At 38.7% G+C, this 24,630-nt stretch overlaps 1 protein-coding gene across 2 annotated transcripts in view; it reads left to right on the forward strand.

Annotated features, from left to right (window-relative positions):
• Positions 1-9,089: 9,089 nt before the first annotated feature.
• Positions 9,090-24,630, forward strand: part of Foxo (forkhead box, sub-group O) — a 144,145-nt gene continuing 128,604 nt past the window's right edge. Inside the window, exon 1 of one of the 2 annotated variants that reach the window (XM_070295667.1) lies at positions 9,090-10,827. In XM_070295667.1, the coding sequence (XP_070151768.1) occupies positions 10,357-10,827 (471 nt within the window). In that variant the 5' untranslated portion in view covers positions 9,090-10,356. The remainder of the gene's footprint in view (positions 10,828-24,630) is intronic. The other variant, XM_070295666.1, reaches the window with a different exon arrangement.

Genomic DNA, 24,630 nt, shown 5'->3' on the forward strand with positions numbered 1-24,630 from the left:
TCTATAAATTTTAACAGACAAATCCCGCCACTAATAATACGGAACGTATTTATTGTGTAAAATTAAAAATCTGTAGACATTATGTTATTTTTACACTTTTTTCAATTGTTTTAATAATTTAACATTTGTGTTCAATTAACACAAGAGCGATATGTTAAATTAACAGACGAACGTGTTAAATATTTAAACCGGCAAACATTTTTACCGGCATATTTTTTAACAAGAAGATACAAATCTTCCGACAGTGTTCGCGCTTAAAATATATATAATAGAAAAATTAAAAATATTAAAAAACATATCGACATAAATTAAAGAAACATGCAAATAATACAATATTAATGTAAAACACGAAGTCCCTGCAGTCGTATTGGCTTAACCAACAACGAATAACGTAGGAACCAGACGCTCTTCGGGAGCTACACATTCTGGATGTGCATATTTTCCAACTGATGAAGCTGAATATTGTCGAAACAAACTTCTTATCATCCGACAGGTTTCGTCGATATGTTACACACTAGCCGTAAGTAGAAGATTATCACGCTTCTCGTAAAAGTAAGAAATTTTAAAAATAACAGCCGAACATATATATATATATATATAACCAAACAACTTTTGTCTGAAACATTTTTCTCTTCCGGGCTTGGTTTTTGAGATATTTGCCTGAGGAGATTAAAATGGGACACCCTTTATATATATATTGTATATACATATATATATATATATTAGATGTACAACTTTGCTTCCGCCGTTTCCCTATAGATGGCTTTAGCGGTAAGTAGTGGTCGAAATAAATAGATCATAGACGTCATGCGATAAACTTGGGCATCTGTCAACATAACCTCATAGAAACATTAGTCGATTTGTCTCTGCATCATAAAGTTATTCTCGATTGAAAATGTCAGTTTACGAGCCAAATTCTCGTCATTTGCGGGAGATTTTAATTTTCTGCTTCAATATGAAGAAATCTGCGGCTGAGGCTCATCGAATGCTCTCAAATACTTATGGTGAAGCCGCTATTAGCGAAAGAACGTGTCGCGAGTGGTTTCAACGCTTCAAGAACGGTGATTTTCACGCCGAAGACCGGCATAGCGGTGGAAGAGAGAAGGTTTTCGATGATGCAGAATTGGAGGCATTACTTAATGAAGACTCGAGTCAAAGTCAAAAAGAATTGGCACGATCATTGGGAGTGGACAATACTTTGAATCATAAATGTATAACCAGTTTTTAACAATAAAGCCTCGAATTTCGGGAAAAAAAACGGGGGAAACAAAGTTGTACACCTAATATATATATGTATTCTCCCGAAAAGAGAAATGAATTATTTTATACATATATATAATAATGCATAAGATTAATATTTCATTAAAAATAACGAAGAAAAAATGTTTTTTAAAGTATTTTATATATATTATGTACATTAAATAGAGAGAGAGAGAGAGAGAGAGTTATTTTACTTAATTAAGGACACCCGGATGCAACCTTTTTTATTTTCTCGATTAATACAAGGTATTCAGAAATATAGATGTTTGTTAATAAAAAATAAAAACCAATGCCAACAACGTAAGTGGATGAGGGAGTAATTGTTGACAAATCTATGACAAATCAATATCATACCGGAAATTGATAAAAATCAGTTCCTGTTACAATAAAAACTTGAATGTCCGAGTGACATTTTTGGCGAAGCACCGTTTTAGAATGAACCGGATATCCCCATCAATAGCCACGATATACGGCACCATAGTATACGCCCACAGGGATAAAAATATTTAAAAAGAGCTGTATATGTGTTTACGCGTGTGAAGCTACTTTATATTTCATATTAATCGCGGAGAGAAGCAAATGCACACGGTCCAATTATACGTCCATCCCCGTAGAAACTTCATCGGACGATCGTGCTATTCTAACTTGGCGAGACGTGGCCTGCATACGCGAAAACTATCGATCCGTGATAGCCGCCGCCGATCGAGTTAACGAACGTCGTAATTCGCGTTTATTTTCATAGCCAACTAAACAAAAAGTTACAGAGAGCGGGCGGTAACAATTCGACGAGTGCCACGCTCGTTAGCGTAACAAATTTAGCGGGCAATGCCGGGGCCAGGACCGGGGATACGATTCGGCGTAAAATAAGCGTCCGGAATTGGGCTGATGTAATTGATAGTCGAAACTTATATCCTTGGCTGGGTGCGCGTAATGGGCGAGGATTACCAGGCGCTCTCTTTCGCCTTCGCCTTAATTTGTCCGGCATGTGCAATTTCACACGATAAAGTCCCGCACTTATCGCGGGGTATCCGGGGATGACCCGCTCGGAGATCTATCTATCTTTCGCGGGAGAGACGATCGCCCGTAAAATCCCCCCCTGAAAACGAATTTTATGGAATGCCGAAAATGTCAAACGATGTTATCGCGATCGAAGTAACGGATGGATGTCACATAAATTCGTAAAACATCGTTAAAAAATTTTGACACGATTTGGTCTGAATTTTCAGATCTGGGTGCGAGGAAAGAAATTTCGGACAATCTTTCCTAATCGTCAGAGTCGTTTTTCTGAAAGTTTAGGAGGTTGATTGTATCATAAACGACGTGAAAATTTACAAAAGTGAGAAAGTTCACTAAAATACCTACGATTTCATTTGTCGAATCATCTAGTAAATCTGTTCACTTCTGTAATTTTCACTTCGTTTTAAGATACACAATCAGAAGAGCGTATCTGAAAATTCAGACGGAGCGTCTGCAAAAAAATCTGTAGACGCTTTGTTTGAAGTTTCAATCAATTATTATTTTTTTTTTTTTTACAGTGAGTGTTTCTGCATGTCTTTGAAACTTAAAATTCGATTAAATTTTGCGACGCAAAACTTTTCGAATGTACTCTATATAATTTTAATTTTAAATTTGTACACTTATACATTCATATAACCAGGGTTGGGAAGTAACGCGTTACTTGTAACGCCGTTACCGTTACAGTTACTTTTTTTCGGTAACGGTAACGGTAATGGCGTTACAAATTTTATTTGTAACGGAAAAAGTAACTTCGTTACATTTTTCGGTAACGAGTAACGAATTTAACAGTTACTTTTATCGTTACTTTTTTCAAATTTTTTGATTTATTTAAGATATTATTCTTGCTATTGTGCGTGATAAAATTTTTATCTTAACCGTAAAGCCGTAAGCAAATCGACCAATTAGCATTCTTATTATGTTGTAAAAATGCTTTAATGTGATTGATCAACTTATGGCTCTTGCAGACCAGTGCGATGACGCGACGCGCGATATCCAATGAGAGCTTTATCTTTTCGGAAAAGCAGAGCTCTCATTTACTACCAGTTCTAAAAGTACCTTGCAACGAAAATTAGAAAATCTCAATAAATCTGACCTTATAGATTGCCATTCATTAGTTGAAGCTATTCAGCAAGGTTTAAATAAAAGATAACTTATTAATTTGATTAATACATATGTTATTTAATTTTAAATAAGAATTTAATTGAAAAATATTATTTTATTTTAAACTATTGATTCAAAAGTATTAATTTCAATAAAACAAACAATGTCGCTTAATTTACTATATTTGATTTTAAATTTCTTACAATATTTGAAACAAAAGAATTAATAATAGCAGCATGTTTACATTCAAAATTTAAGTTAAACTGGTTAACCGGAGAAAAAAGAAAACGTGCTGAAAATTACTTGGAGGATTTATTGGGAATCCGATCAACTGAAAATTCTTCAAAAGCTGGAAAATCTGACGATCACGATGATTTTTTCATTTTTGAGCAAAAAACGGTGCAAAATGAATCTGAACAAGAAGAATTGCAACGGTTTTTAAAATCAAATAATTGTAATATAGAAATGTTAAACGACTATCCAAAACTTAAAAAACTTTTTATTAAATATAATACAGCTCTACCAAGCAGTGCATCTGTAGAAAAAATATTTAGCATCGGTGGCTCTGTATTAACACCACAAAGAGGGCATTTAAATGATGATACTATGGAGCAAGAAATTTTATTAAAAATTAATAAAGAATTTCGATAAAATTTAATCATTTATTTTGTAATAAACCTTGAATGAAATCTTGCTTACAATTTTTTAAAAGTTTTTCTTATGCAAAATAATTTATTAGTTTGTATTGTAAAAAAGTAACGGAAATTGTAACGACTCGTTACTTTTTAGTAACTGTAACGGTAACGAGTTACTTTTTAAAATTAGTAACGAGTAACGGTAACGAGTTACTTTTTAGAAAAAATAACGGTAACGGTAACGAGTTACTTTTATAAAGTAACTTTCCCAACCCTGCATATAACGTAGATTAAAGTTAAACTATAAAGTTTAATCTCTCGATATGAGGCAAGAATCAAACAGACACGTTAACAATGTTAAAGGTGTAGTGAGAATGAATTTAAAAATGTAGGAATCTATGACATTTATGCCACACCGGAAATTAGTTAAAACACTGTACGAAGCTCCAAATCAATCGGCTATGTTTGTTGTTCATTCGGACCAATGAATTAGAAAGCGTAGGATAAGATTATATACATATCATGTCCGCCCCGCACATTGTATCGATTTAAAAAGATTTAAAGAACCGAATGTTATATGTCGTTTCTCGAAGTAAACAGCTTGTATGTTTTTTATGCGCTTTCTTGGCCAGGCTTTATCACGATGGTACTTGAAAATGATTAGACTACTTAAGGATGCTAAAATCGTGTTCCTTAGTTCTTTATTATCCAGGGCGTATCTCAGTTCCTCGTGAAAGAGACGCATGCTTAGTGATCGGCATGAATCAAACGGATTCCGCGAAAAAGTACAGTCGAAATAAAAATTAAAGACCTTTTGAATTTACTATTAAAGATTATTTACTAGGAAGATATATGCTTCAATTTTTATCAATTATATATCTTTTCCTTTATTTTATAAATTATATCTTTAATATAGAATATGTCTCTCTCTTTAAACGTTATTGTTATTAAAGAAAAAAAAAAGACTTATTACATGTCGAAAAATTCAACTAGAGCGAATTAACGCCAGAGTCGGCTGATGAAATCTGATTGTATCGCGAGTTTATTATAATTTTCCTAGAATTGTACAACGTCGATCGCTCTCTGAATTTGAGTATTTCCATTTAGATTTTCCCCACATTAAATTTTCCGCCCATTATCCGAATATGATTGCTCTTTCAAAGTATCGTATATAGCGATTCAACGTAAATCTCTCGAATGCGAGCTTAACCGACGGAATCATTTATAAATATAATTCACAAACGCGCCAAACTCGATCGTAATGCCCTCGAAATTGCGCGAATACGAACATTGTTTACGATACATTGTACACGATATTCGATCATGTAGTCCTTAAGGATCTCCGTTCGTCTTCTATTTTAAGCCACCGGCTTCGTGTTCTCGCGCGCCTACGTGTGTACGCAACACGGACCGAGTCCGTGAGCTACGGGGCACGCTGTTTTTAGCTCATGCGCAAACAACATTGAGCAATGGGTGAGCCTCCGATGGGTATATCCGCGGGACAATCGAAGGTTCAGAGTGCATAATTACACGCGGTGACAGCGGCCCCTTAAGTCAAGCCACGGGATCGCGCGCTCTCCGCGCACATCCCTGCTCGCACAGGACGACGAAATGAATACGCGAATATACGCGTGCAACTTTGTTTGGTCGTTGTAACCAGGCGCGTTTCTTGTTTCAACCGGGTTGCAATGGGTTGCCGGGTTTACCTGCTGCCCTTTCTGCCCGACTTCTTTCTACGAACGGAAACGGGGATGGAGGAAGGGCGGAGGAGGGGTGGGGGAGGGAGGGAATATATCTTCCGTGCGAGCGGGGTTTATTGTCAACAGACCTCGGACAATGGTCGAATTGAAGGACAGAAAACTATGCGGGGCAAAGGATTCGCGGATCGAGCTATTCGGCTCGACAACATTGCGTATCGACGGATAATTAAGAGCGCGCAAAAAGAGCCCGGGAATCTGTTGTGACAGAAAATGTATTTAATCGATCGTATTTTTACCGGGCGACCGGCTTTCTATCGTTCTCCCACCCTAGTATAATCCGGAGTACGACGTCGATAAAACATGTCAAAGGTATGTAAATATGAATTTTCAGAAAAAGCTGTTTGAAATTCCGCTTCACGGCCTTTCGCGTCTCTTTCGGAGAAACGGGACGCTCTCTCTCTCTCTCTCTCAGAAAAAGAGAAATGAGAATATATTGGAAACTATTGAAACATTAAACGCTTCTAAAAACAAGCCGAATTTTTTTCGTAGAAATTCCTTGAGATTTAAATTTATTCCGCAAAAAAAAAAAAAAAAATATTTATCAGTTGAATTATCAGTATTGAATATATTGTAAGAAAATATCGCGACCAACATTTTTACGATCATTGATATAATAACTTTAAGGAGAACCTTGCATATATTATATCTATCTCTTATTCTTTTCTCTCTACAATGTGATCTTAAAAAGGATAACGCGAGATGAATATCTTTAGCTGTAAAGATGACATTCGAGATATTTTACAGGGTTGCGAAAGAGAGCCAAGGGCGTATTCAATCGTCTCAAATGTTTCGAAGCATCTCGGTTTTTAATAAATTTCTCCCGCATAAAAAAAAAATATTCATGAGTTAAATTATTATCAGCGTTGAATATATCGTAAGAATATTTTGCGTCCAACATTTTCGCAGCCATTGATATAATAACTTGAAAGATAATCTTGCATATGTTACATATATCTTTTATTCTTTTCTCACTACAATGTGATCTTAAACGTGAAAGGATAACGTGAGATGAATATGTTTGCTATAAAGAGGATATTTGAAATTTTACTGGGTTGCGAACGAGAACCAAGGTGTATTCAATCGTCTCAAATGTTTTGGCGATGAAGAATCCGCTCTCGGTTTTTAATAAATTTTTCCCGCAAAAAAAAAGAATATTCATGAGTTAAATTATTATCAGCGTTGAATATATCGTAAGAATATTTTGCGTCCAACATTTTCACAGCCATTGATATAATAACTTGAAAGATAATCTTGCATATGTTACATATATCTTTTATTCTTTTCTCACTACAATGTGATCTTAAACGTGAAAGGATAACGTGAGATGGATATGTTTGCTATAAAGAGGATATTTGAAATTTTACTGGGTTGCGAATGAGAACCAAGGTATATTCAATCGTCTCAAATGTTTCGGCGACGAAGAATCCGCTCTCGGTTTTTAATAAATTTCTCCCGCATAAAAAAAAAAATATTCATGAGTTAAATTATTATCAGCGTTGAATATATCGTAAGAATATTTTGCGTCCAACATTTTCGCAGCCATTGATATAATAACTTGAAAGATAATCTTGCATATGTTACATATATCTTTTATTCTTTTCTCACTACAATGTGATCTTAAACGTGAAAGGATAACGTGAGATGAATATGTTTGCTATAAAGAGGATATTTGAAATTTTACTGGGTTGCGAACGAGAACCAAGGTGTATTCAATCGTCTCAAATGTTTTGGCGATGAAGAATCCGCTCTCGGTTTTTAATAAATTTTTCCCGCAAAAAAAAAGAATATTCATGAGTTAAATTATTATCAGCGTTGAATATATCGTAAGAATATTTTGCGTCCAACATTTTCACAGCCATTGATATAATAACTTGAAAGATAATCTTGCATATGTTACATATATCTTTTATTCTTTTCTCACTACAATGTGATCTTAAACGTGAAAGGATAACGTGAGATGGATATGTTTGCTATAAAGAGGATATTTGAAATTTTACTGGGTTGCGAATGAGAACCAAGGTATATTCAATCGTCTCAAATGTTTCGGCGACGAAGAATCCGCTCTCGGTTTTTAATAAATTTCTCCCGCATAAAAAAAAAAATATTCATGAGTTAAATTATTATCAGCGTTGAATATATCGTAAGAATATTTTGCGTCCAACATTTTCGCAGCCATTGATATAATAACTTGAAAGATAATCTTGCATATGTTACATATATCTTTTATTCTTTTCTCACTACAATGTGATCTTAAACGTGAAAGGATAACGTGAGATGAATATGTTTGCTATAAAGAGGATATTTGGAATTTTACTGGGTTGCGAACGAGAACCAAGGTGTATTCAATCGTCTCAAATATTTCGGCGACGAAGAATCCGCTCTCGGTTGCGAGATGCTACAATGTTCCCGAATCGTATTCAGGAATGCTCACGGGGGCTTTCGGAGGACGCTGTACCATTCTCGATAGGCACGCAGACCGAAAACAACAGGCCGAGTTATTTCGATCGGGCCGTTCGTTGGGAATCTTCGGATTCTACAAGTCGCAGGATAAAGCGATACGAAAAAGTACCGGAAGGGTTGTCGCCGCAAAATCAAGCCGAGGAAAGGATCGGAATGAGAGGAAAGAGAGAGAGAGAGAGGAGAAACCGGGGGTTGTGTGAGAAAGGGGAGAGGAAGAGCATGATGGGATGGAGGGAGGAGGATGGTGGAGGGAGAGGGAGAAGATGCACCGCGTGCGAATATTCCCTCCTCGTGGGTTCTGCGCGCGATGCCTAAACCCCAAAGGGAGGTGGGATACAGCGTATATACCCCTTTTCCCGCCCACCCGTTAGATGCGACGAGAGTGCACGCTGCACTCTCCCTCCTCGCGTCGCGTTTCCCCTCTTCCTCCCCCCCCCCCTTCCTTCATCGACTCCGGCTCTCTTTCTCTCTTTCTCCTTCTCGCCTCCCACTCTCGTCGCACAAAGTTGCAACCCGTAGTTGTCTCTCTCTCGCTCTTATTTATCCTTCTTTCTCTCTTTCTCTCTCTCTCTCTCCCCACTATACTGTTAGCTTCCCACTCCGGTTTTCTTGTCCCTACCAAGCCGCCGAGTCACCCACCTAGTTCCACGCCACTCTCGAGTACTCTTCGTGCATCTCTCTTTCACGCTACTCCTTTCGACCCTCTCTCTCGCTCTCTTTCTCTCCGTGTCTCTCTCTCTCTCTCTTTCTCGCTCGCACATGTCACGCTGTCGGCGATCGGCGCGCCAAAGTGCGGCGACAGGCGTCGCAAATTCGCTCCTCGCGACTTCGGCTCCACTCGGTAGGTTCCGAGCGCCGGCCGGAGGAATTCGCCAGTATGCGCCGCGCTGCCTTGCCGGCAAGTTGTACGTAGTGTCAGTAGGTTTCCTTTACCTCATATCCGTCGTATACGAGAGTGCGAGACGTCATTTATTTCGAGTCGCAAAACGAGCGATTTTTCGCGCACGTTCGCGAGTCCCTCTCTCCCACCTTGCTTCCTTCCTCGCCGAACGGGGGTGAAAACGCGACCGTCGTCGCGACGGACTCTCCTCCATCCACGAGGAGGAGACGACTCGTCCACGTGTGTCCGACACGACAGAGGCGCCGATCGAGATCGCGATCGCTCGGAGGAACGCGCGGAGCGACAGCTCGCCGGCGATCCCGAGGATCCCGAGGGTAATCGATGAGAGATACCAGGGAAAACGATTCGCCGAGAGCAACGAGGGCACCAAGGATCATCGTCAACGCGATCGCGTTATCGGCGAACTCTAGGGAGGATCGCGTCGTCGCCAGCCGAACACGAAGAGAATCACGCCGCGACGAGCAGCCATCATCGTCATCATCAGTGACGACGTAGAAGAGTAGACTCTCGCTCGGCTCGTGCTGGCGGGCCAAGTTCCTATCAAAACATGGCCACGTGACCCCCGGACGGCACGGCTTGTAAACACAGAGTTTGACCACGTGGTCTGCTCCCTCCTTCCGCCGCGTCGTGCGCCTATCATCGTTTCTCTCTCTTCGCACCACTGGCTTCGCTCTTCTCTTTTCCCTCTCTCTCTCTCTCTTTCACTCTCTCGCTCGTTTTCTCCCGCTGCCGCTGTTATCGCCGTCATCGTCACCGTCGCCGTCCATCTCCTTCTACGACTCTCCTGCTCGCTCGCTCGCGCGCGCTCTTTCGGCACGCAGAACACCGGAATCCTCAGTTGGTTCATCGCCGCCGCCAGTCGTACGTGAAGGCACGATCGCAGCGAACTCGCCGTCGAATATCGTCGTCGTCGTCGTCGTCGTCGCTCGGCACGACAGAGTTCCCGCGCGTTCCGATCCGCGCCTTTCATTGTGGCTGCGTCGTTTGCTCCGATCCCGCGCTCTATCGATGATCCCTTTGATGGTGATGTGTGGAGGAATCGCAGTGAGAAGTAGCAGCGACGCACATTAATTTGACTCGAACGTGGACGAACGAGGACGTACAAAGGCCATCTCTCCACACACGTATACATCTGTATTCAGTGATAGTACGACCGAAACGCAATCTGGATCGTCTCCCTCGCGCGCGAACGGGTTCTCTCGGTGTCGACCTATCATCCAATATGATGGATTCGATTCCGGTCTCAGCTACGGGGCCGATGACCCCGTCCCAGCAGCAGCAGCAGCAACAGCAACAGCAGCAGGCGCAGAAGAAGGGAGTCTCCTTCGAGTTCTCGACCTCGCCGGATCTGGAGACCGGCTTTGAGCCACAGACCAGAGCCCGTTCCAACACATGGCCGTTACCGCGACCCGAAGGATACGTCGAGGGCAACGCGCCCGCCACGAAGGAGGGCGCCGAGGGCGGCACGCCGCCCCATCAGACCCAGCTGGCTCAGGGCGGTCTACTGACGGTGAAGAAGAACTCGTCCAGGAGGAACGCCTGGGGTAACCTCAGCTACGCCGACCTGATCACGCAGGCGATCACCAGCGCGCCCGATCAGCGACTCACCCTCTCACAGATCTACGAGTGGATGGTCCAGAATGTGTCCTACTTCAAGGACAAGGGTGATAACAATAGCAGCGCCGGTTGGAAGGTAAGTACTTTTCTACTTTCGTACGTGTGTGTGTGTGTGTGTGTGTGTATTTGTCTTCTAGTCAGAAGGTAAACTCGGGATTGGGCGATCAAAATTTTAACTTGCGTCACGAAACACTTTTTGCAAATCGTGTTTTTAATCAGGGATGAGAATCCCAATGACAAACGCGCGACTAGCTTTCTAGCGTTGAACCATCCTTGATCACTTGGGACAAGTTTGAAGAGGTCACGCTTCGTAACTTCAAGATATATGTATAATTCATTAACGGAACTTCTTCCTTGCTTATCATCAAGTGTCACCCTGGACGAAACCGTTCTTGTTTTTCGTCTTCAATGCAAATGCGCAATAAAATTTTTCTAAAACGATGACTTATACGAGACGCAATAAAATACAAAAAGTCCACGTTTCTGGAGCCATCGCTATATGACCGGAGTTTCACTTAATGCAAGAAACGCGCGATTTTTATCACGGGTAACCCGAGTTCGAGCAATGTGTGCTGGCACGAATGCCGAAATCATTCCGGAGTCACGTTTACACGGTAGTATATAAAAACTTCCGTTCTGTATGAAAACAATTGTGACACGCGACAGTGCGAAGGTTAAAGCGCGAGAATTCATCCGGCGGGAATTCGTGCGCATGATATTTTTGATGATTCACGTCGCGATTACATTACGGACGGACGTTTCGGACGGTATCTTCAGTCTGGGAGGAGTTTTCCTATTTTATAATTTTAATATAATACAATCGTGTGAAATTTTAATAATTTTTAATAATTATTAAAATTACGATTATCCATCGATTTTATTCTTCTATAATCCCTCTATTAATTCCATTCGATTGCGTGAAAATATTGCATCTATAAATTCTTGTTTAACATTTTTTTAATTAATGGAAACAGTGGATATCTCGAGTAGCTTGAAACTACGCTTTACCGTTGATAAGAGAAGAAGCTTTTATCTAAACGATAAAGGAAGGATAGTAAATACATCAAACGTTTATTTCAACAGAAATCGAATCTATTTTACATAAATTACGTACGCGCATCGTAAATTTTAAACTTATGACATTGTAATCTATCGAGGAGGATAGAGGTCGCAGTTATCGCGGTAAACATAACGAAAATCGCAACTGTTTATTGTACGATTAAATACGGAATATTAAGTTATAATCTTATCAATCATTAATTGATGATTAATAAGAAAATAGCTTGTATAAACGACAGTTGATCCTTTAACGAAATTAAACAAACGTAACGCGAATACGAGTCGAAACGTTAGTAATTGTGAAGCAGCGAGTATTTATTTAGCGCGGCGCACATAATTAAAACGTTAATAATGCATTATAACATTTACAATTATAAAGTTCGTCTTCTGGATCGATCGGCTCGACGTTACACGTTACGTATACGACCGGCGAGATATCTCGTGTTTTTGTGTTTCGCTCACTAATTAGTCTCATCAACATTTCGAAGTAATTCAATCTTGAAAACCTACAGTTGCGCGCGTGTAATCGTTAATAGTCATCTACGCAAATTATGTCTGTCGACGTGCGAATCTACTTTGTCGCAACGATGCTTTAAACAGAGAGAGAGAAAGAAAAAAAAATTTTTCTTTCAACCGGACGAATATTTCTTCGGTGTTTTTTCCAGAGCTTCTTCAATTCGGCTTTTCTTCCTTTTTCTTCATCTTTTTCATAATTTCTAATATTTTGACAGAGAAAAAGAAAGGAGGGAAGGGAGAGAGAGAGAGAGAGAATTGCAACTGTCAGATTTACATTTTCCATGATTAAATAATTAAAATAAGATAAAAATTATATAGAAATTATACACAACTGATATATTATTTTTATAAGGATCTTTCGCAATTCATAAAGAGATAGAGACACATATATGTTTGGCAACTACAATAATATTTTTTTTTGTTTAGTTAAAATAGTAAAAGTTCCAACTTAATCATTAATATCGCGTTTCTTAGCCATTTAATTTATCATGAAATTGTTCGCGCGTAAAAAGCCGCATCCTTTTTACTCACATTCTCGAATTGACACTGTTAGCACTCGAGGTGTCCAAGGATATTTCGAGGAAATAAACTAATCTCGCTACAAAAAAGATTAATATCTCCAATTGTACGCAGCGTGATTAAAGTTAGTAAAGCTGTTTTGACGGATTTCAATTGAAGTTGTTTTGACGTATGAAGGAGAAGTTATTGCAATCCTTATATCCGTAGCCAATAGAGAGTCCATGTTTGAGGACCTCTCGTAACTCTCGAACGCCTTAACCAATTGACAAATGTCACGAGACGAATGTATTTTCCGCCCATGTGTTTTCCTCGCTTCTCCGTTATTTAAATTGAAATACGAGAAATTGCCGGGTTATGGAGGAATATCTTTCGTGTACCTCACGGTCGCTCAATTATCGCGTGTCGAGCCGAGGCGTCAATACTCGTGGCGAGAATTCGCCTTAAAAATCCACGGAGGCGAGCAACTTATAGATGCAAGTCGCGCAGAGCGACGGCTACAGCTGCAGCGTGCAGTCACGTGGCGCGGAGGAGAATCGACGGAGAGAGAGAGAGAGAGAGAGAGAGAGATATTTGTATCTCTTCTCTGTGTTTCCCGCGCGCACGGGAATGCGTACCGATGCAAAATGCAGCAGCAGCGCGGGGGGAGTTTAAGGACCGTTCGCACCGTGGATTCGCGCGTCGCCATTGTCGTCGTCATCGTCGTCGTCGTCGCCGCCGGCCATCGTCGTCATCGACGTTACGCCGGGTCGAAGTACACGCATAAATCGATGCCGCCGGACGGACAATCATCGTGGCTCGTTTCGCTCTCTTCAGACGACATTACGACGCGCATTATTTATGCACGGCTTGTGATGTGCGGCACGCGAAAATGTCTGGCGAGAGTTCAGGGATACGCGGTTCCGAGAATCGAAAATCGGAGGAAAGGGAAAAGATTCTCCTCCCGCCAGCCGCGCACTCACAGTCATTCGTTATTTCATTCGGATGCCTCATCTGTCATCGGCGAATTGTGACGTCGAAAATGAGGGAATCGCGAGGAATCGGATAGATAAGGCCTCGTTCTCATGATTGATCGTAAGCCCTTTCTCCGATATCAACGCGATTATATTGCAATGTTACATTTATTGTACATGAGTGAGACGTTATTAAATAGACGGTATTAATGATGTAGATGTCATGAGTGCAAGTGGAACTTATTCATTAAGCGCGCTTCTTATCTTCTTTCATATCAAGGCCCTTCCGCATTTACATGCGTGCTTATACTGCTTATCACGCGTGCGCTATTAATTACGTCGCTACAAGTATTATATGTAGTTACTTATGGTAACATTGTTGTTATTCGAGTAATGAGCACAATAATCGCTGCTTTCTTCGGCGTGCAATCCCGCCTCTGCTAGTCGAGAAATTTTTATTAGTCCGCGCGCGATAACGCGGACGATGTACATCTCTCAGCGATGCGTTTCGTCGGCGTGGTGTGAATTGAATTTTACACGTGAATCGCTCCGACCTTCGTCTCAGATATGGTCTGTGTGGATAGTTTCTTCTGAACTTATTTTTCAATTTTATACTGTAAAGAAGCGTTGACTGAAACTTCAGACAAAGTGTGTCCGCGGTTTCTTTGCAGACACACTTCAGTTTTTAGACAAACTCTTCTGATTATTAAGATGGCTCGAGTAGAAAAAAATCCAAAATTTGGCCAGATTATAAATTCTAGTTACTAGCCAGTATTTAGCCAGGAAATTTAACCAAATTCTTAGCAGTTTGGTCGACGCTTGTTTCAAAAATTATTCGATAATAAGTTTAGCTAAATTCGAAACGATAACTGAGTAATTTTTATATAAAAAAAATTGAAAAAATTTATCCAGATATTTTGTTCATCGGCTAACGTTATTTCCAAGACGAATATATCCTATTAAAAATCTTATTATTTTTTTTTATATAAATTATTAAACACTTTATTAAATCGAATTAATCGGATAATGTTATATCAAATTATTTAAAAACATTATTTTTGATTTGCAATAGAGGAATCGAACCCGCGACTTTGGTTTTTATTGTACGGGTTATGTTGTTTGTTGTTAATCAATTTTCTTTTCACTTCTGCTTATTGATCAAATTTTTCAATCGGACATAAAAAATGATTTCTTCAAAGTATTATTAAATATTTATAAAGTTAACTTAAAAAAAAAAAAAAAAAAAAAAAGACGTGTCGCTTTCATTATAACTATATCCATAGTTGTACTGATCAATTATTATATTCTAGAATTTGTCCATTTTTTTAATACAAATATTACATTTTTGAAGCGCCATCTGTGTGGGGAAAAAAACAAAATCATATTATAGCCAATATCTGGCCATGAAATTTCGAAAAAAATATTATTACTCAATTATTGGCAAGTAAATGGCAGAAAAATTTTGATTAGAAAAACTGGGTAGTTTCTTTAGGCACCAGCCAGTTTCTCCCAGAAACTCTTCTACTGAGGACTTTTTCTACGGAGTTTGTCCGAAATTTTTCTCAGACGCTCAGATTTGAAAAGTCAGACAAAAACGTGCCTGAATTTTTAGAAAATTTTTTACAGTGTGATCGTCCACTTTTGTCCAGCTTCTCATGAGATTTAACACAAAATGACGAAAAAGCGATTTACTTTATAGATTACCGCTAAATTTCCACGAGTGTCGCTTGCCTATATAACGTTATAGCCGCATCTATAAGAGAGTCTATAAGAGCGCTATATGAGAGAGAGAGAGAGAGAGAGAGAGAGAGAGAGAGGAAAAATAAGAGGACTGACAGTGAGAGGACTCGTGTTTCTCAGCCGAGATGTGAAAAGCCCTTAAGCCATCGCGCTGTTGGATAGAGCAGCCTAATTTTCTCCTCCACTCCCTCCCCTCCCCGCCTCCTTTTTATATAGCGGAGGCTTGGAATTCTAGCGCAGCGAGCATGCTAGAGAGGAGAGGTGTCGAGGAGCCAAAAAGGTCACTCATCCGTCTGGTTTGGAGACCAACGCTGGTTGGCGCCCGTCATTACAAAGCTCTCTCCTCTCCCCTCCGCCCCTCCGCCCCACCCACCCCCTCTTCCCATCCTCCCCGTTCCATTCCCTGAGACCGGCTGATCCACCGGTTTCAGCATCCTTCCATGACGATTAGAGACGGCCCGGCGCGCTCTAACGACCGACAATGAGCTCGACTGAGAATGTCCGATCGTCCCTCCGCTTCTTCGCGGATATCTTCACGTTGTTACGGCACGATAGATACTGGAACGCTATCGGCCAGTGAAATCGGAACACCATGGAGAATTCCGGATTCTCTCTCGTGAGATCGTTATCACTGAATTATCTCCGGTTTCTTGGAGAGAAAGAGAGAGAGAGAGAGAATCAATCCGATGTGTCTTTGACTTTATCTTTTAACACGCGGCGCATTCTCCTGATAATTAAAATTGTCGTGGTCATTAAATCCAAGGTGTCGACTTTGGAAGTAACTTATGATATCGAAGCTATTTATGTCACGCGCGTTCTCTACGCAAAAGTTATACGGAGGTATAATATTTTTCGACAGACTAAGAGAAAGTTCTTTTTCCAACATATATATATATATTTTTTTTTTCCAATGTACACGGATAAAAAACTTATATGGTGAGACCATCACACATACATACTGAGGCTAAGACTATTGATATCATATCGCGTGTCGTAATAAGGAATTTTCAAGGATGTGCAATCCGATTGATATTTTAAATAGTACTGGCTAATAGTAGCAATTGCCGAGCCCGGAAAAATTAGAAATGCACTTGGATAGAGTTTCATGGTGTTCTGATTTCTCTGAACAGTGGCTTGCGTGACAGTATCTCACGCGAGGTTACCTTGTAACTCTGACGTCGTTGTTTCGCGATTAGCGTGATAAGCACCGTCGACGTGAAACGGTGATATATTGTGCTAATTTAAAATAGAGAGGCGATTTGCAATCTTCAAGTAACGTAGGAATCTGCTTGACATGGAAAAGCTTGAATGGAAATTCACATGATTCAAGAAGATAGGAGACATTCTATGGCAGTAGTCGAACAGATGCATTTTTATATCAATGGTTACTGTATAAACGATGGAATAGTTTCGCGAGGAACGACAAGCGTGATCAGATATATCGAAGGTAATTAATCGTAAGCGATAATGGGAAACTGGGCGGCATAAAATGGATATACGATGGACGTCAAACTACAGTTTCCAGAGTTCTACTGTTCTACGATTTGATTTGATAATTATGACGGTCCCGATACCGATTGAGTATATTAAAACGAGGCGAGACTAAAGACAGTAATCGACCGTATAAACTTTTAACGAGACATCCTCAACTTAATGAAAAGCAGTCGCCGCTTTCTAATATGAATTTCCGTCGGCCTGAAGGATCGATTGAGAATCATTCTACGGAACGGAGCACATATTAGACTCCGTGTATTATCTACATATACATGATAATAAAAAAAAAAAAAAAAAAAAAAAAATGTAAGGAATAAAATATCAGTAACTTCCCTTTAAAGTAATACTCATAAAAAATAAATGGGATGATAATTACTTAATTAACTAGGCAATTAAATATAATCAAATTTATCTAACTACAATTAGAAATAAGAATTTAAGAGAGAGAAAATAATTATTACGAGAACAAAATAGAAATAAAAGATGAAATGATATAGATGAAGGAGAGAAATTATTTTTTTACACTTGTCAAATAAATAATATTCACAAAATACACACACACACACACGCACATACGTAATATTAAAATTAGTATAAACTATTAATGTTTAAAATAATATCGAAATTATTGCACGTTATAATTATTACTAAAAGAATTTTTCTTTCAAAAAGAAATGAACAATTTGTTAAATGAATCTGTAACGCATGCGATCTCGGGATATAATTGTGAATAAAATTTTGCATTGTGAAAGAAAAAAACTTGGCACGATTCAAGACGCGTGTATCGTTCTCTCATATCCCCCTTCGTGAACAAATTAGTAAAAGCATAAGTCATGGAAAATCGCAAGCGCGCGCGCGCAAAGTGCCATAATCGACGGAGCGAAAAATTCACTCCGCAGCTTCCGAGTTTTTTTTCCACGGAAAAAGCGCGTTGCGTTTTATCACGCGGTCATTAAGCGAGGGTTAACGGCGCAATTAGCGCGAATCGCCGGCAGATCGCCCAAACGCGTTTCGAAAATTACTCGCGTTATGTATAGAGTCTAATCTCTCATCGGATCGTAGAGTCAAAATTTGCAAACATAGATTACGTTATTGAAAATTTTTTCGTAATCGATTTTCGATCAACAAAATCGATTTACATTTCTTTTTTTTTTTTTCAAATTTATCAAACATTTCAGCTTAGACTTTATTCAACTTTAATTAAAAAAACATTTTACCTTAGATTAAAGCTTTATAAACACGAGATACGTTATTGAGAAATTTGCTAACGTATTTTATTATCGTTTACGTTCCCTGATGCTGATATATCTTTATATTTATCCAGATCCATATAGATTTATGGTATGAGAATCATTTTCCTATTCTCGAGCACGCTCTCGATACAAGCCCCAAAATTCCTTTCCCCTATACGCGGTGTGTATTTCGAGTTGTAGACGCGCTCGGTTGAGTTTAAAGGAGGCTTCCCGCGTTATTTTTGCACGACCGGCGTCGTTGCCGCATCTCTCTTTCGCCGATCATTCTCTCTTCCAGTTACTCTACTCCTCGGATTCTTCCCCTCTCACTCTCTGTCCTTCTCCTTTCCGTTCCAGCCTCCATGCGCGATCTTGCTACCATGTTGCCAATATCGTCATCTCGAGATCATCTGCTCCCCCGCCCACTTTCGGCTCCGGCGCGATCGGGACCAAAAGTTTCCATCGGGATTTCTACATTCGTCAATTTCTCGGACTCGTTTCGACGCAGTCCATTAAGTTCTTGTTGCATCATTTCATATTTTATTAAGGAATTTTTTTTATCAAAAGAGAGAGAAGAACGTTTTTGTAGACATTAATTACAATATATACGCGTTATTTTTATTAATCTAAGAATAAAATATAAAATCTTTAAATATATAAAATCTCACACGATACATTACGGTCATAATTGAATTATGTAAATAGCATGTTAGCACAAAAGCATCAATATAAAAATTTCTGTATGTTTCTCTCGTATTTTATATTCGTTCATATATTATATAATTATCATTCATATATATATATATAATTATTATCAATATTCATATAAACGAATATTATATTTATTTCGTATATTGGAGAAAGTTTGGAAAATTTTCTCTCTCTCTATCGGAACGTTGGCAATTGTACCTGGAAGGTGATATAAAAAATTTATATAATAAAGTGAAAAAGGCATCTAGTAAGATGCAATTTCATCCTGTTTCGGGCATTTTTTATAATCTGCTAGAAAAATAATTACTCATTCGAACGATCTTGACGGAGACATCACTTTTGATCTCGCCCCATACAGCACTAAAGCTTGCAACAACATTGCTGCAATATTGCAATATTGCATATTGTACTTTAATGTTGCAGAAATATTACAAAGACATTATTTTACAATATAACTTTAGTAATGTTACAGCAACATTCCAAAAATATTCTAAAGAAAGTATTATCGCTAGTTCATTCGTTTACCGCTATGCGGCGCATATTGCGCTATCTATTCCGCATTTAATTTTTAGTCACGATGATTATATAAAGTTTACAAAAAGCGGCTAATAAGATTAAAGATATAATAACTATTTTTAATTATAATTTTTTTATAATATATTTTTATAATAACTATTTATAATAATTATTTTTAGTTTAAATTGTATGATATAACCCCAACACAGGGGACTCGGACATTGGACTAAGAATTCTTTTAGTAGTTTCCATTTTCAAATTTGATAATAATTTTTGATTTTATATAAGAATGGACAAACATGCAAAAGATTCTTGAGATTTTAATAAATAAATTTTGAGATTATATGAAGACAAGAGAGATGTGAAAAAACTTGTTGTATGCGTAAATCCACCACAATCTTTTTGCATATCTGAATATTTTGGATACAAAGACATTGTGAATTTACAAATTGGCAAATTGAGTTTTTTCTTATTTCTCTTAGATATTCTCTGTCACTGAAGGAAGTCGAATGTGTACCGAAAAATTTACAATTTATAATTTCGTTATTGTTATAATACAGAAAATCTATATACACACTAAATCCTGATTCTTATATGCCTAATTTCTTATTATTTTTTTCATATGTTAAAGATACTATATCGATAAATATACATAAAGCATTATTGCATATATATTATATTGCTATGTTGCTGCAATATTATATTGCAATATTTCTGTAGGCGGACATTTTACTGTTGCTGCAATATCATAACAACGTTGCAGCAATATTTCGCAATATTGCAATCTTGCAGAAAAATGTTGCTGCAATATTGTTGCAATCATGCAGAAAAATGTTGCTGCAATATTGTCGCAATCTTGCGGTGCTGTATGGGCGGTGCAAGGAATAGATACTCAAATTTATGTATTACATGTAATTTTGTGTATTTAAGACTCTGGATGATTTTAGATAAATTTTTTTATGGAATTCTCGGAGATTTTTTTTTATATTCAAGTTTATATCGACATACGTGTAACTTTGAGAGAAAACGCGACCTGCGACGTCGTATCCTGCCGAGCGGCTCGAGACACTCGCCGTATCGAAAGTATATATATCCGTCCTCCTCTTTGAAAATGTAGCTGTCAGTCTCGGAGGTTTCATGGTCAACACTCTATTCACCTTGCCTGGAGCAAGGCTGAGATTCCCTCGCCGGTAAATTACGACAGAATCATGTCGGCTGCGCTTTACGATTCCCGCGCTCCTCCGTACAGTTCGCGGCATCGCAGAGAATCCGCCTTTCTCCCGGTAAAAATTTCTCGCCTCGAGCGATTCTCTCGATAACTCTCCGTGCGTTTCGTTTCTTGCGCAGGACGTCTCTTATGTACGATGAATCTGAATGCCACCGAAATGTCGAATATCCAGAAAGAGGGATCCCGCGCCAGAAACGACGATGATGTACCACCATTCCCGAATACGGATTTCCGCGTGAAATTTAAATAATCGGACCCGCGTCCTCGACATTTCAAGCAGGCAGGATTGTCCTGCGAGATCATCCTGCGTGCGTCGCGTGATCGACGCGAATATATAATACATTCTCACGCGGCGATATTCCGGTGGCGTTCCCTCTCGCGCGCTCTTTTCTTCTTGAGAAACGTCAGCGCGCGCGGGGAGGAGTCGCGTGTTGCATGCGTGCCGATCGGCGCTCGCGCGATGACGTAACGCGCGGCGGATATACAATGCACGACCGCGCTCCTCTCACGTAACGTACCCTTGACTCTCCTAATGAGTATCGCACGTTCGTTACGTACGTTGCGCTTCACGAAACGGATATGCGAGCGAGTTGCGGCCACCGTCGCGAATTAGCGCGAACGCGGCAAGTAATATTCAGCTCTCGTGTGATCCAATGCCACGGTGAAGAGTCCGCGGTGTGCGGATATTTTTCAAGTCGCAATAATATTTTCGTTTCAACGGAAAGCATCGATTATTTTACGCAGTCGAACAATTCGGATTCAATTTACATATATCACGTGTCCCGAACGATCCGTACAAATTATGGATATGTCGTAAATGGTGACACGCTAATATTATGTTAATATTTTAATGCGAACTTTATAATAATTTAAAATAAATTTTCTGTAAAAGATGGAAATATTTGTAAAGTTAACTTCGAAAAAATATTATTGACGATCTGTAAAATATCCTATTGTAGAATAAAATCAACATTTTTTTTTTTTTTTTTTTAACAGATAAATCCTATCATTAATAATATGAAATATTTATTAAAAATATATGCGTTATTTTCACATTTTTTTTTTTTTTTTATAATCTAACATTCGAGTTCAATTAACGCAACAGCAATATGTTAAATTAATATATATATATAAATGTGTTTAAATATTTAACGCACAAATTTTAATATTTTTACATTTTTAACAAGAAAACAAATTTTCCAACTGTGATGTTATAAATTGATTATTATGTTATAAATGGTAAATGTGAATTATAAAACTATGCACTGTCCTATTATATATTTTTCTAGAATATTGATTCTCGAGATACGATTATCGAAATGTAAAACGAAATCGTTGAGATTAGATTTATCATGGATTGTTCGAAGATGTATGAAAGAAGATGTGGATGGATTTTTTGAGACGCTCGGTATAATTAAATACGTTAAACTCTTAATTATGGTAGACAAGTGAAGAGAAGGGGAGCTTTGAAATGGGAATGTTTGCGATATAATTATTAGGTGTACAATTTTGCTTCCGCCGTTTTCCTATAGATGGCTTTAGCGGTAAGTAGTGGTCGAAATAAATAGATCATAGACGTCATGCGATAAACTTGGGCATCTGTCAACATAACCCCATAGAAACATTAGTCGATTTGTGTCCGCATCATAAAGTTATTCTCGATTGAAAATGTCAGTTTACGAGCCAAATTCTCGTCATTTGCGGGAGGTTTTAATTTTCTGCTTCAATATGAAGAAATCTGCGGCTGAGGCTCATCGAATGCTCTCAAATACTTATGATGAAGCCGCTATTAGTGAAAGAACGTGTCGCGAGTGGTTTCAACGCTTCAAGAACGGTGATTTTCACGTCGAAGACCGGCATAAGCGGTGGAAGAGAGAAGGTTTTCGAAGATGCAGAATTGGAGGCATTACTTAATGAAGACTCGAGTCAAAGTCAAAAAGAATTGGCACGATCATTGGGAGTGGACAATACTTTGAATTATAAATGTATAACCAGTTTTTTACAATAAAGCCTCGAATTTCGGGGAAAAAAGCGGCGGAAGCAAAGTTGTACACCTAATAGTATGTTTCCTCATATAAAAAAGCACACGCACTTGATCACTTTATAACCATCTCGTTATACCCAGTTTTATTTAATCTCCCCATCTTATTTCCGGTAATGTACTCTTATAATATGCACGCGTAAAATCTGCTTATTATACTTAAAGTGGCTGCTATCCATTTGAAACGAGGGACGGAGCTTTCTGGACGTTTCACGTTTTAGTACATCGAATAATATGTTTATCGCTCTCTGGTAGGCAGCAGTGTAATTATAATCTGTAGTGCGAGAAATCCTCGGGAGATGAGCATAGGTCACGTCGTCATGGCTGATCCCGAGAGGGTCATGGCATCAAACTTGAGATAATCGTAACGAATAAAGATTCGCCGACCAATGAGATACTCGACTGCGAGCCGTGAAGAAACATGCGAGGATTTATAAAGTGTGTCAATACGATATGGCGCGTGCGAATGCGCTATGTCAAATCGGATCGGTCTACAAAAATTCTCCATACGCCTTTATTTCGACATTTTATCGAGTGACGATTGTACGGGACACATTACGCGAATTCAAACGCATGTAATCTTCAAACGAGAATAATTACCGATGTAAGATTACATAACACAGTGTATTTCTCACAGTCGGATCTCACGTTTTGTCAGCTGCCACGAAAAAAAAAAAAAAAAAAAAAGTACGATGTTAATCTCTTATAATGTTTTTATAATCGACGGTACAGGAGATTGTGTCCCGATCAAGATTACGCAATTATGCAGAATTGTCATTTGTAGAAGGATATTTGATTGTGTAGGTTTTACTCTTAACACGCAACGCGCTCAGTCCCAATCAAAGATGACTACGATAACGCGAATGCGTATACTAACCGGAAAAAGACTTTAATATGCATAAAACAAATTAATATTCCTCGGTTAAAAAAGTAATCGGCGAGCAAAGCAAGCTACTAAGTTACGCAATAACACAGTGGAAGTTTTAACGATGATATTTCTCTTAAAGTCTATTATCTTACAAAGTTTACTAAAAACCAGCAGACTTTCTTTATCTCATATTTTCTTCTCATTTCATATCTACTTTCCTCTTCATATTTGACATTTGAGTCGGATGTGTAATTTCAAGAAACAATGTAATTTTTTTAAATATATATATATATATATATATACCATATATTTAAATATATACATATATATTTTAAATATAAAGATAAAGTATGTTAATTGTATTAATAGTTGAATAATCGTACTTCATATGTCACGAGAAGAAGAAATAACTTCTCTCTCTCTCTCTCTTTTTTTTCCCTATATTAGCATACTTTTGCCGATAAAGAAAGTAGCTGTCTATTCATATTTTATAAAATCGAAGAATTTCAAAAGTCCCCCTACCCTCTACAAAGTTCTACACTTGACAAACGTCATTACATCAAAGAGGATCCAATACACAAGTTCTCGCCAACGTAAACATCTATATTGTTTACACGACATTTTATATTTTCGCGCGGAAACTTCCGTCTCTGTCAAATATGGAAACATCTGGAGACGTGGTCGCGCGTACGTTTCGTGTCCCCCCAGCGGTGTTTCGTACATCTATAGCGATGCATCTGTACCAATTGGTGTCCGGCCCCCCCTCCCTCCCCCCCACCCCCCTCCGATTCTCGAGGCACTGACCTCTCGTGCCATTTAATCGCCCTTCTCCACCAAACCGATCTCTCTCCCACCTTTCACGATGACGACGATGTCCAAAGCATCACCCGTCTTCGTCGTTTCTACGCGCGAACGCGTCTCTAAATTTTTTTTTTTTTTTTTTTTTTTTTTTTGTTCCAACCCTGACGATCTATGGCCTCTGTGTCGTCATCTCCTATCTTCTCC

The sequence above is a fragment of the Polyergus mexicanus genome, unplaced genomic scaffold, assembly GCF_030449975.1.
Source record: "Polyergus mexicanus isolate NDT 795.1 unplaced genomic scaffold, iyPolMexi1.0 SCAF_5, whole genome shotgun sequence".
Classification (NCBI taxonomy): Eukaryota; Metazoa; Arthropoda; class Insecta; order Hymenoptera; family Formicidae; genus Polyergus; species Polyergus mexicanus.